The sequence below is a fragment of the Argiope bruennichi genome, chromosome 8 (genome assembly GCF_947563725.1).
Source record: "Argiope bruennichi chromosome 8, qqArgBrue1.1, whole genome shotgun sequence".
Classification (NCBI taxonomy): domain Eukaryota; kingdom Metazoa; phylum Arthropoda; class Arachnida; order Araneae; family Araneidae; genus Argiope; species Argiope bruennichi.
The window spans coordinates 97,671,933-97,686,848 of NC_079158.1; the positions used below are offsets into that span (position 1 = coordinate 97,671,933).

The following is a 14,916-nucleotide window of genomic DNA, read 5'->3' on the forward strand; positions in this document are numbered from 1 at the left end:
CTTTTAGATTTCTGGTTTTCGCTGAAGGCAAATATTATGGTATATGACCTCATTTTAACGTTACTTTCAAATATAAGGACAATTACTGATAACTTTAAAGAAATGAAAAAAAAAAATCTGTTGATAGAAATACTAAAATATATTTTGAACAAAGCTTATCACTTTCTTAAGTGCTTAGAAAAATAAATGTTTTCCAAGTAAAAAGATAAAGAACAATGGAGCAACATCTGGAAACAGTGAAACTGAATAAAATTCAATAGCATTGATAAGAAGAAACCTTTATGTATTCAACCAAGCACTGGTATATGAATTTTGAATCCGTTTAATCCGTTACATAAGAAGCAAATTTATAACTGTAAATATCGAAGTATCGAAACATCGGAGTTTTTTTCGTCCGATTTCAGTTGCTTTTAATTCAAAAAAATAAATAAATGCACAAAAAAAGAGAGGCTAAAATCTATTTTATTTATACCAATTTAAACCGAAACATATTTTTTTAAATCGAAAATAGTTTAAAGATTTATTTTAAGATTTCATGTGCGATTCTTTTAAATTACTAATGCATTAAAAATAATTACTCGTTGCCATGGCACCAGCTGTTATGACTTTTAACCAAAAAAAATCTATGATTCTTTCTATATAAAGTTTTCTGAAGAAATTAATGCATCTGCACTTCTGAAATGATTTCCTTACATATACAAAATAAATTAAAATACATACAAGAATATGAATATTTTTACAAATTTGTAATATTCACTTTGACATATATTTAATATGAATTTATAATATAATCTGTTGGTATGGAAAATAGTTTCACAAATACAATAATGGTGCTACATGAATGACGAGTCAATAATCTCCGGCCTTGGCTACAATCTTGGCGACCATTTCACGATTAGACGACGAATTTTCGACAAAAAGCAAAAATCCCAGAATATTTGAGAATATAAAAATAACTTCATTAGAACTTGATTTTCAGAGATTATTCTAGAAGATTCTTTAACTAGTTACGGAAAAAAAATGAGTGACGGGACTGGTGAGTCTATCAATAGTGAAATAAGTTGAGAGATATGAGTACTGAAACGAAGATTTTCTTGATTATCTCCAGCGAATTCTCTCTGAGTGCTTTGTGTTGTTGCGATTGCTTATCATCAATTTGCTATTTATGTCTTTCTGTTTTCTGTAGGCTACATCTGTTTTTTGCATGTGTAGCCTGTTTCCACATAGAATAAGAATCGTTACTTCTTTCAAGATGTATTTAACTCTTCATTGTACAACCCACCTAACCAGATTTCCCCCCCGTAACAATATAATAAAGTTATATTTTCTATATCATAACCTTTCAATTTTATTGTTTTAATGTTATTTTTATCATTACAATCATTTAATGTTATTTTTATCATTATTTTTCAATGTTTATTTCAATGTTATTTATATTTGTCATTCTAACAAATTAATTTTCCTAATAGAAATAAATATCAACTCAAAATTGGAGACAAAATTATTATTTGCTGAACTACTTTTTTTTGTCTAATTCAAATTGGACATTTTTTTAAAATTTTTTTAACAGCAAAAGATTAATTTTTCTTAATTTCTATTCAACATAATTCGTACGGTAATTCTCCAAAATCTCCGCATAAAAATAAAGTTTAAATAAAGTTTCCAGTTTAAAAGAAATAGGGTAAAAATGCATTTGTAAAATTAATAAACATAGTTACTCTTCTATTTGGAAATATGTGGAAATCCTTAACCATGATGTCTCGCAGAAGCGCAGGATCTCCTATCATCAAAAATGGACGAGTTCCTTCAAATGTGCTGAAAAGAGAAATAGAAAATAACTTTTAATTTTGTGGGTGTCCTCGTACTTTTTTCACATTGAATGAAATATTAAATAAAATATTCTTTTAGAAGAGTTATTCCTTGATTATTACTTAAGAGGAATTCTGAGACTATAACTTTTTTTATTTGTAAAATTTCAGAAAAACAAATTTTTTGAAAGAATCATTGATTTTTATTGGTTTTATCATCTGTTAAGTACGAAAATAATCATCTGTAGAAAATAGAATGTCAAAGGTATTTTTCGTAACATACATATTGCCCTTGAGGGACAAGAATTTGAGAAATCGTTTCACCTTGTTAACCTGGGCAAAAGTGTGTGTATTATTCATTAAATTGTTTTAACTTTAAATCGAATCTTTGGAGTGTCACCAATACTCGGCAGGCGATAAAAAAAAAATTGCGCATCAACCACCATAAAGCAGTATGTGTTATATCATGATAACATGCGAGTATTTTGCTGTCTAAATAAGTGAAAATTACAAAAAGAGATTACAGACACTTACCCATACAGACGTCCATATTTTTTGTATCTCTCTTCATCAACTTCATGAATGGGCTGCGAAGAAATTATAACACACGTAATAAAAATATTCAGTAACAAAGTAATTTTTCGTCTTATCAATTTAACGAATAACCAAATCTATTCACATTTTGTCAAAAAATACATTAGGTATAATATTTATATTTTTACTATAAATGCTATAAAAAATAAATGCTATAAATGCTAAACTATAAATGCCGGTTCAATATTTATGTCTGATATTTGCAGTGAAATAAAACGTAGATAGGTTCCTCTTTTATAGGTTCCTCTTTTAACACAAAAGTTGATTTAGTTAATATTTTAAAGCATTTTAATGTCATTAACATGTTTCACTTCTTATAACATTTTATTTCTAGCCTCTTATAACATTTTTAATCTAGCCACTTGTAATCTCTTGTCTGTTAAATGGTCCCAAGCAGTAGTCTAAATGTAAATCTGTTACTGGGCACTTAATACTTAAAAACACCGAACAAACATAGATGTTAACAATTTTTTTAGTAACTTTTTTTAGTAATTCTTTTTTAAGCAGTCGAAATAGGGCTTATTGAAACCTCTTAACATCAAACATTTGAAACGAAAATCTAGATAATATTATATTTTTTGGCATGATAGTGTTAATACAAACTTATAATTAGTTTTGGGTAGTATTTAACATATTTTCAATACATAAACATTTAAGAAATATTAATTTTTATCTTATCATTTCATATAGTGACTAAATACATCTAAATAACTAAAATACATATACTTAAAATCCTTAGCTAATATCAGCAATAACGATAAAAGAAATAATAAGAATTCGACGCATAAAACAATTAACATCTTCTAAATGTAAGATAATATTTTATTTTACTTTAACAAATCCAGAGCTGCTCTGAATGTCAAAATATTTGCAATCGAGTTATAAAATTTTAAAACATAAGCTTTGAATACGTTAGCAAATAAAAATGAAATTTTAACACGAATTTAGGATATCGGTTATAGGTTCTTTTTAATGACTCTCAATTAACATAATTGAAAAATTGATAGGCATTTTGCAACAAACTGCTTATTTCTGCCTGGCTGGTTATCGAAGGTTTCTTGATATTCTTACGAGCGATATGTTAAAGCTCCTCTAGGAAAAGCAACCTACCCCTACACATTGGAAACATTTCACGAGGTGCTTAGGTGAATCAAGGGCATTTTGACCAACAGAAGATTCATACATTTCTTATTATCACGAGTTCTTGATTAATAAATTTGGTTACGTTCGTTAGCAGAAGTCATAAGCAAGTCATAGTTGCATAAAAGTATAGTCATATCACTGACTCTCCGACCCGCCCGAAGGCACACGGATAAAGAATACTGAATGAACGGACCACAGCAATAGCAACATTGGCGGGAACTGTGGTTGAGTCCTAAGGGCCGACACCGGCCACGGTACACCCCTTCCCGAAGGAAGTACGTCCCGTCATCGATGGGAGGAGCCAGATCCACCACCTATTTATATACTCACCAGGGTGGCGAGATCCAACCACCATACCGGAAGCATATCATCCTCATTTCGGGGTGTTTCCCTGCCGGGGGTTTGCATAAAAGTATAACATGTGTCTATCTCCCTATGCCCTTCTCTGCCATTTATTTGCTCAAGTCACTTGAAGAAAAGATACGACGTCTCTTTCGACGTTGCAATCAATTCTTGTATTCCTTAACAGCCATCAATTCATCACACAAAGATTGAGAAAAAAGGAACGAAAAGCAGAAAAAAAAAACTATCCACAAAAGAAATTAGAACTTAAAGGATTGTTTACAGCAAAGTGAAATCCTACTGACATAATGAACCCACCAAAGAAAAAATAACTGATGTGACATTTACATATCCACAAGAAAAAAGGTTAAATTATAGTAGAAAAAAGTATTTTTAAAAGCGAAATAAATAGGTACATTAATTCTATAGGTAAAAATACATACTACAAAGGTTTACTTACTCTCTTGGTGTAATCATAGACGGAGCCCACAAAGGGGGTGGGCTTCACGAAAGGCACATTTCTTTCTGACCAATATTCGAAATTTCGTGTGGAATACCTAGAAGAAGAATAAAAAATAATAAAGTATTTGGTATTCACTTTTAAGTATAAAGCGCTGGCTATATTTAATAGCCTCTAAAACACTTAAGGTTCTCTTTCATGACTAAAATGTTTAATTTTAATTTTTTTTTTTTTTTTTTTTTGTATTTTTTATCGACAAAAATTTAACTTTGCTCTTTTTCCATATTTTAATTAGACAAGAGGTAATTCCCTTAATAATACAACGGAAAAATTATTAAAAAAAGATAAATTAGTTTAGATTATCCGTTTTCAAAAATAAGTTCATCTCTTAATTTTTTTTGTGTGTAAAACTTAAATTCCTTTATTTACTTGAAAGTTTAAATGACAATTTAATGGTAGAAGAAATAACAAGAATTCGAAGCTTAAAACAATGCATAATTTTTTAACGTAAATTAGCATTCCATATTTCTATTAGAAATTGCAGAATTGCACTAAATATAAAAAAAACTTATAATTGAGTTATAAAATTTAAAAACATAAGCTTTGAGTACTTTATATAATTTACATGCAAAACTTAAGCTTAGTGTCCAGAATATTGTCAATAACAACAAAATAATAAATGCCGCCCGAAGATTGGCCAATTTTGAATGACTATAATACATAGTAATAAACATATTTTAGGGTTGCCAATATACATCCTGAAGACTGCCACATTTGGAAAGAAATCGTCTAAAAAATTAAACTTCAATGGACATTGTGCATAAGTTGGCCGAATTTAAAAGCTTAAAATTATTTTTTTAAATTTAAGTTCGCTTAAAAGTTCAACATAATTTAAAATTCTAGAAACTTTTTAAACTTCACATTTTATAGAAAATTCTTAGCTTTATCAACTGATTTTTATATTAGAAGAAAAGTATTAGCTTTGGACAAATTATTGATGCATTTTTCTTTACAAATTTAATATAAAAGAATGGAATTTTTAATCTGTTAGATATTAGGCCTTATAGCTAAGACATTATTTTTAAAAAAATATTCTTTCTTAATTTTTCTAATCAAATAAATTTAGAAAGGACATAGAGAATTATATAATTTCACTTCAAATATAATTTTTAATTCTTCAAATAAATTTCATTAAATATTTCAATTAAAATTACATTAATAACAATAGGCGCAAAAAATAATATATAGATAAAAAAATATCATTCTTACCAATAGAATAGAACGGAGATTACAACAATTAGAAGACCTGCTATCAAAGGTCCATAAATGGAAGCTATATCCAACATTTTAAAATTTTCAATATTATTTTCTTCAACAGACAGATTTCAACCTTTCAGCAATCGAGTTTCAATATCCCAGCTTGTCCATTTATGAGCTCCTTTCTTATTCTGAAATACAAGCAGATAAAGAATTTGAATATAATTTGACATTAATAATGATCTAAAATCTAGACAAATAATGAATATATAAAATTTTAAAATTTAGCACTAAACAGACCCATTATGGAACAGCTAAGAATATTTTGTAATTTCCATATTTCAAGCTATTTACATGCAAAGAGTCATATAAAGTTATTGCTGAACTTTCATCGTTAATATATTTAATTTTCTAGTAATATCTAAATCAATCCAAAAGGTATTGCAAGCTCTATTTTAGAGCTTCCAACATTCAAGAGAAATGTAAGAAAATATAGCATTTTTTTTCCTGAAGAGAATATAATTTGACATTAATAATGATCCAAAATCTAGACAAATAATGAATATATAAAATTTTAAAATTTAGCACTAAACAGACCCATTATGGAACAACTAAGAATATTTTGTAATTTCCATATTTCAAGCTATTTACATGCAAAGAGTCATATAAAGTTATTGCTGAACTTTTATCGTTAATATATTTAATTTTCTAGTAATATCTAAATCAATCCAAAAGGTATTGCAAGCTCTATTTTAGAGCTTCCAACATTCAAGAGAAATGTAAGAAAATATAGCATTTTTTTTCCTGAAGAGAATGTTTTTGTTTCCCCAAGTACAAAATTTAAACCAGCCTCGATTTCTCATTACTGCTTATGAATAGTAACATGACGCATTTCTTTTAAATGTACATTTTAAAGGTTAGATGACACTGCATAAAATTACAATAACAGTTAAGAAAATTTTAATAATGGGATTTAAACAACTTTTCAGGCAGAAAAATACTGTTGTAAGTCAAAAAATAGAAAAATAAACAGGAAAAGGGAAAATAATGTACGAATAGAAATAATTTAAAAATACTGAATTATATTTTTCGTAAACAAATACGAAATCAATCTTCCGACTATATATCTTTTTTAACCCAATATTTCATGACTTTTAATTGTTCGACTGCATTTGCGTAATTCCTTATAAACAAAAAAGAGAACTAAAAGGAAAAGTATGGAGAATGTTTATTTCAAACATAAATTTTTATTTAAAATTAATTAAATATTAAAAATTATATAATTTCTTTTTTTTTAATTTTCAAGTCAAAAGTTTAGCTTTCAATTTTATTAACTAAATTATAAAAAATTCAAAATTAACCCAAAACGATAAATATAAATTATTCAAACATGAATCACACCACAACATAGTTTTTTAAGTTATGCCACTTCAAAATTGCAATGTCTCGACCGCCACTGCCAAGTGGCGTATAACAAAAATTTAAATGAATTTATTCCTTTCTAATATCAACCTTCGTCTGTCTTCTCCAAGTCACACAAATAACCAAGAAGTCCTGAAGTTCGTGAAAAAATAATGAATACGAGCAGCAATTTCAGTTTTAGAGCAAAAATTCTCATCAGGTTTGAGTGCAATTCTAATATAGGCCATACTTTTTATAGACGATCGTTTTTACTGATCGTTTTTACGATCGTTTTTACCACAATAAGACCATATTTCAACACTTCTCTCTTTCGCTTGTATCCAAATAAGGAAAGGTGATAATTTCAGATCTCAAAGATGAAATATGTAAAAATCCTTTTTTGGACGTTTGAGATTCCCAGTGATAATAATCTCCGCTGTTGCGATAACGAAATGATAGTAGACAAATGTCTCGATTTTTCCCAATTGATTTACTTTAAAAGGATATATCTATGGAGAATAATAGTAATTCATTTCAGAGAGTCATCCTTATAAGGTGTACACGTGAGAAAGAACGGAAGAACGCTAGAAAAGTTATGTAAATATACAAACATCTAGACTTTCCTCTATTGACTCAGTTTGAATATAAGGAAACAGTTATTATATCTGAAATAATAATAAAAAAATCAGCGAGTCATCCAATAAATCGCATATAATAGAAGCTTATTTTTGTTCATAGATTGGTTTTATGCTGAAATAACTTGTGTTTGCAAAACTTTCCAAAATAGTGCATCAGTGAAATATCCAACACTGAATGATACGGATAAAAGTACCTATTACATAGGGGCAATTTGGTATAAGTACCATATATATTATGAATGGTAAGTGATATTTTTGTAAGTAAAAATGCTATGAATAATAATAAATATAGAAATTAATGAATTATAACGATGTGCGTATCAATACTTAAGTTAGAAATAGCAGATATTAATAAACATTAAAAATGTTTTTTAAATTAGGCTTTTTTATGGTTAAATGACGCTAAAATATGGTGAAATTTTAACCATATTTTAGCTGAACAGATGACGTCAATAAATAAAGATAGGGAAAATATCTATAGTCTATTGCATGCATAAATTCTACTTTGTATATAGTATTAACGCTAACCTTTCAAAACTTAATTGTTAAACCTGAAAAAATATTGTATTTGCAAGAAAGAATTAATTTTCGTTTTAATTTTTTGATTTTTGAATGTCGTTTAGTGGTATTTTTCTAGGTTTAAATCAGTACATAAAAGTGTAGCTACATGGGAAATTGACCATAAAGTTAGACGATTCTTTAGAGTCATAACTAGGCATTTTGGGGGCAATGAAGGAATAGATGAAAATGTAGTTCAGCTCTAAATTATTTCTCCTAAACTTAGCCAAATTTTTTTCTAATTAGGATTTATCAAATTTTTAATATTTAAAATAACTCTATATATCTTAATCGGATGTAAATTTACCGATAAATTTTGCGTTGATTTGTGCTATTATGTGTTATTTTTTTTATCTCTTTTTATATCTGTTAAACCAAAAAGAATATGATATCTGAAGTTATTCGTTATCTAATTTGATGAATTTCGCATCAAACACTCATTAAATACTTTTTAAAACTTTTTTTGTAAAAAAGTCATTTTAAAATTTTTATTTGAAATATGAAGTAGGGCTTGTTTAAAAAAAATATTTCTCCTTCCAAAAACGAAAATCCTTCAGAATGACAAGAATCACTGAGCAAACGATTTTCCTTAAACAAAAAGATGGACTCTGTAGTGAGATATCATTGTTTAATAATTGAAGATCTGCTAATTTAAACATTGGGTCGTAGACTAGGAATTTTCATTTTTATTGAAGTACGACGTTTTCTGGTTATTGCATGTCATTAAATAACTAAATATTAAAATTCTTGCTAACTTGGTATATAAATATTAATTTAAAGGACAATTTTCGGATGTCTGTCAAACATTTCTAAGTAATATTATATTTTCAACAGATTTTCCTTAATGGTATGGAACTTACAAATCAATGACAAAAAATCTAGTAAGTATGTCTTAGTTTTGATGTTATTTCCACGGTTTTTGGAAGAATAATATTGAATGCTCAGCAGTGATACATACTACATTTGTTAAATGTTAATGTTATTGCATAGTGTATTGTAACCATACCAAACAGAAAGCTTGAAAATATGTTAATTATAATAATAAAAATTAAAACATTTCTCATTAATATATTTAAATGTAAGAAAAAAATATAGACAACAAAAGAAAATAATAAAAATTTAGGTGGTGATAAAAAAACAAAAAATAAAATCAACGCGATGACACATTAGCTACTTAGCATATTCGGAAGTGGATGAAATATCTATCACAAAATTTCATCTACAGAAAAATGAAAGTCAAATTAAGTAATTGAGAGAGAAAAGAAGTTAAAGAGCGTGAACAAAAAAAAAAAAAAAAAAAAAAAAAAAAAAAATGCATGAAAACAATGATCTTTTCATAAAATGTAATAAGACGATAAGAACAATTCGATCGATATTTTCTTTCTCAAAATAGAAAAGATTTTTCTTCCCACGTGACCATGACGTAATCTGCTAGTGTAAACATTGTTGCATCTGCTGCTCCATCAAAAGGTTCCGAAACATTTTGAATGTTATCGAAATACACTCAACTACATGAGTTGTATTGGAAGATCTTTGAAATGTAAAATCACCTTGTTTCATTGAAAAAATTCGAATTCTGATGTATTGAAATTAAAATATTGATTTCAATTTCAATCACAAACAATGATGGAATTTTTAAACAACGTGTTCTGAATGAACGATATTTTTAATATCAATATAATTACTCGGAATCGCTTACCAAAAAACTATTTTATTTAGTTAAAAATTATGATATCGAGAGTTTATAAATGATTTTAATTAAAGATTATCGCATTAAATTATTATTAGTTTACATTATGTTTATATAAAGAATATATATCAAATAAGAAATATATAGACAAAAATATATTCTAAAATCTTTTATTAAATATTTACTTGTTTTTTATTAAATATTTCGTCAGTAATGTGTTAATTAGTATGAGTTTCAAGCCAATTACTGAGTTTGTTCAATATAAAAAAAATTGGAGATTTTATAATCATTTTTCTAGAAGAATCTTTCATAGGTTTGATATTTGAAACTCTGAAATCCGGGATTTGAATGTTTTAACCATTAAAAATAATTTTATCAGTCTTATTTGTTTATTTTGATCAATCCAAAATATCTCTAGCGTTCCTAGAATAACTAACCGCATCCTTCGCATCTTTCCATAATTTATGACATGGAGTTTTTTGAATAATTAGTTAGGAAAATCCAAATCCTTGTACATGTGATGCTGATGTATTTGAATGTATAATATATTATTACACAGATTAGAATAAAGCTAAAATTACTCAAATGAAGAAACTCTGAAAGATTCCTTAACAAGAATTTATGTAAAATATTTTGTAAGCAGTAAAAATGAACATTTTAAAATCCTAACGACTCAACTAAGATTCCAATTTCAAAATATAAATTACGTTTTTAATTATAAATACTTTAGATAGTTAATAAATAAATTTAAGTACAAAAATTAATTTTAAATAATTAAAACATTTTTATAAAATACATTCTTTGAATTTAAAATTTTTCTTACCAATTATAAAGAGAATGCCTAACGTCGGTTATATTAAAAAAAATGTTTTATTCTTTCCCTGTTAAAAATTCAGTTATTCGCATTTCTATTATGGTAATAATTTTTTAACTTATTAAAGTAAAATGAACATACTAAAGAAAAGTTAATATTTATCAGTAAAGTTATTCTATTAAAAACAACAATAAAAATTGTATAAAGGAAAACCAACTTAAGTTTAAACTATGTTTTTAAAAATAAAAATTCTAAAACAATCCGATTCGAAAGTAAGACATTACGTAAATATTACCTCTTTTTAATGAGGGGAAAAGCAACCTCTTCCGATATAGCCACTTTCCTGAAAAGTATTGATAATGAACGTGACAAGCACAATATTTCCTAATATGAATTGACAGCAGAAAATGCACTGTTTCAAATTCAACCCTACGCTTCGCTATCACGATTCTTCTTCCATCCCTATAGCAACGAGACCTGACGATTAGAACGCCACACCGACGACCTTGAATGTGAGGGAAATAATAAAAATTACGTTTATTATCTGCTATCTTTGTGAGCTATATAAAATATCGTTTTAGAACAGTTCCAAAATTACTTTTTCAAGAAAATAGCTAATGTCATTATTTCATACATTCGTAGGATTCCTTGTAAATGTGAAATGTCACATTTATAAATTTTTGTTATTAAAGTAAAAATCAAAATTGTTATTACTAAAGTGTTTCAATATTGTGGAACTGAAGTGCTTTTCCAGAGTGCGAACTAGAGTATCGCAATATTGCTCCACTGTATTGAGGCACTCTAATTGTTACCGGTAGTTTGAGGAAGTATAGAATTTCCGATTTGGTGACTGTTTAGGGCTGTTTATTTAATCAAGAGGCTCCATGCAAACCGATTAAAAAATATTATTAGTCTAATTGCTAAATAAAAGAAATAAATTTTCCCGAAAATTGCCAATTCTATGATTATAAATTATAAAGATAGACTGTAATAACACTGTCAAGTATAATTAGTTAATTCCATTTGCTTCATTCAATTTATCTGTTAGAGTATTTATAAAACTAAGCCCCACAGTTATGATATATATTTATAGAAATGTGTTAGTGGTTATTAAATATAATTTATAAAAGAAAAACTAAGTAAATAAGAAATGATCTCTACGTTTGATTAAATTAATCTTGAAAAGTAAGGAGCAGCTGAGTTGCAATTATGGAATTTCATTTGATTTTAAGAACTTTAACCCTTCTCTAATTAATTACTGTGAATACAAATTCTAAATTTACATAATAATTGAAAAAAAAAAAAACAGTTTAATTTCTTCTAAGATGGATTTCAGAGGAAAAAGAGTTTTGGATTTGATAAAATGAGCAATTTAAAAAATTCAGGAGGAAGGGGAATTGATTATGGAAAATGAAAAATTTCTGCAACTTGATGGCAACACGGATTTTTTTTTAATACTGAAGTAAAAAAGAATTATAAGATTGGTTCTAATTAAAAGTTCCTGTACATGATTATTAAACGCCTAAAACGAAGTGTTTTACAAAAGCAAGGAAAACTTTGGAAAAATTAAACAATTCAGATAATAATCTTACACTGCATGAAATCCTGTTTTCAAGAACAGCTTTAAAAATCCATGCACATAATTGCAATGAATATGTAAAAAATATCTTTAATTATTATTATTTTTAATTAAAATTAACAATTAGAGGTAAAAGATAAAATTTTTTATCTACTCTAAAGCATAATAAGTAAATCTTTGCATTAATTAATTAATTAATTTTTTTAAAATCAATTATTAAAAGCCAAAAATGCAAGAACACAGCTAGACGTAACTGTTCAGTTTATAAGTAAAACTAATTTTTAAATTTTAATTTTTAGGCAATCTTTACAGCGGTTTCTTCAATCAATGAATATTTCTTTTTACGTAACTAATAATATAATTTTGTAATAATCTTGATATTTGTTAATAAATGAATTATGGATATATTTAAAGTTTTAATATATTTATAGACGCGATTTGTTTTTTAAAATCCCCATGTGACATGCATATTTGTAGAAGAGGGCAACATGCAAGATCACCAATATAGGGGAGGGCTTTGCTAAGCCAAGATAAATATATATATTTTTCTTTTTTTTTTCATTTTCAAAAAAAAAAAAAGTATTAGATGTGTGTTGTTTGGTCATGCCAGTTCTTCACTCCCTCCCTCACCCCCCGATCTTGACTCAATTTATATTTCGCGGTCTTAAAGAGCCATGATAAATTAATAAAAAAAATGTAATTGGCAAAGGTTGAAGATAAACTAATTTAATTACAAAAAAATACCCACTGAAAAATAAACTTTTTTTAATTCCCTTTCTTTTGTAAATCGTTTCTTCTCCTTTACAATGGTTTTTCCTAACATACTTATACGACAAAAAGAAATTTAGTCTTTCAAAATACAATTTAAAAACTTTTAAATATAAAAACAGATAAATATATAAACGGATAAAGCCTCAATAAATAAATTTTGGAAAGATGGATATGCGTATTTAGGCTGAAAATTATCCTAATTTTTAAAAAATTAAATTTTGTGATTGTATGTTATTGAAATCTGTAATTTTATTCTCCAAAAACATCAAGAAAAGAAAGATTTTTGAAATGTATCCTTTATCTATTCAATTTTTTTGAAATAATAACAGATCATACTAGGATCATGTGATTTGAGATGATAATAAGTTTCCTATGGCAACTTATTATCCAAAATAAAAACTATAATTTGAAATAAATTTTACATTGATGCAATGAATTTGGATATTAGTTTAATAATATTGGAACCAAGAACAATGGCATTTTTGAAATGTTTATGACTTTTCAGAAACTTTCAGATACATTTCATAAATTTAAAATTAGTTTTATTTATATTAATTGAATTGAATTTTTAATAACATCTATCTGTTTATTATGAGTATTAAATATCCTTCATTTATGAAATTTGAATTAAAATATGGCAGAGCAGTTTTGTTAAAGCATGGATGTGTTATTTTTTGTTGAAGCATTTCATGGTGTGGTGTCAATAATAGCATTTTTTCCTTACAAAGCCATTTAGGATGTGGTTTACAATTTTTACACTTGAATTTACTTTTCAATTTTTACTTTTAATAGCGCAATAATGTAAATATTTCAATCTGCTTCGATTTGTTTCCTTGAAGAACAGCATTTTTAAATGATAGTTCTGGAGTGGGTTCTTCAATCAATTTATCTCTTTTTTCCCCCTTACTTTTACCCTTTAAAAGGCTATTTTTTTCTAGTCCTATCATGTTAAAATATTTTTAGTCTGGAAATTAGAATAAGAAAAGGGATTCATTTAGCTTATTAGATACATTTAATTTGATTAATTAATTAATTTGGTTAATTAATAATTAAGTAACAAATCAAGACACATCATTTTGTCTGAGATAAAGAACTGAAGCATCTAAGTTTCTGACTTATTAAAAAAATGTGTCAGAACTTATGCCAACATACATAATTTCATACAAAGATTGATAAATTTGGTGGGAAGCATGCTTCCCACGACCCTAGAAAGGGTTAAAGGACGTCTTACTTTGCTTTCCTCTTTAGTCATCCCTAATAAGAAAATAGTGACCACCAATTAATTTAGTATTTTGGCTATTTTTAGGACTAGAATAAATTTATTATTTTAATGTTTATCTATTGAAACAGCGAGGAGTTATGAAAGTAAAAACATCACTGACGTAATATGCAAAACGATTTTCCGTGCGACACTTTTATGAATTCTCTCTGGATATAAGTACTTTGAACAATCATTTCAATAATCTAATTTTTTCATCAATTTATTGATTTGTCTTCGATGAATAAGATTGATTTTGTTAATTAAAGATAAAAACTCCATTTGTTAGTTAGTTATAACCAAAATGTGGCTGCAAATACATAATATTATTCAATAAATCTTCACTTCAATAAAAGAATAGAGTGGTTCTTTCCTGAAATGAAAAAAAGCTACAATTTCTGCCTTTCTTTATTGGATAATCACATTATGCGCATGTTAAAATAATATGAAAAAAAAAGTGTTTCTATGTCTAATGGGCTACAGAACTAACATTCCATCGAATTCCATTACATCCATATCTATGTATTGGAAGAAAAAAGCAAACAAAAAAATTCGAAAGATCTTTCAAACAACATCTTGCTTTTTCTTCTTTTTTAAAACAAG

General features: G+C 26.9%; 1 protein-coding gene across 2 annotated transcripts in view; it reads right to left on the reverse strand.

Annotated features, from left to right (window-relative positions):
• LOC129980815 (cytochrome P450 3A24-like) overlaps window positions 1-11,154 on the reverse strand; it is a 33,201-nt gene extending 22,047 nt beyond the window's left edge. The window contains exons 1-5 of one of the 2 annotated variants that reach the window (XM_056091205.1): window positions 11,001-11,154; window positions 5,617-5,795; window positions 4,348-4,444; window positions 2,343-2,395; window positions 1,719-1,815 (exon numbers count right to left, since the gene is read on the reverse strand). In XM_056091205.1, coding sequence (XP_055947180.1) covers window positions 1,719-1,815; window positions 2,343-2,395; window positions 4,348-4,444; window positions 5,617-5,693 — 324 coding nt within the window. In that variant the 5' untranslated portion in view covers window positions 5,694-5,795; window positions 11,001-11,154. Of the gene's footprint in view, window positions 1-1,718; window positions 1,816-2,342; window positions 2,396-4,347; window positions 4,445-5,616; window positions 5,796-7,116; window positions 7,238-11,000 lie in introns of those variants that run through there. The other variant, XM_056091206.1, reaches the window with a different exon arrangement.
• Window positions 11,155-14,916: the final 3,762 nt, after the last annotated feature.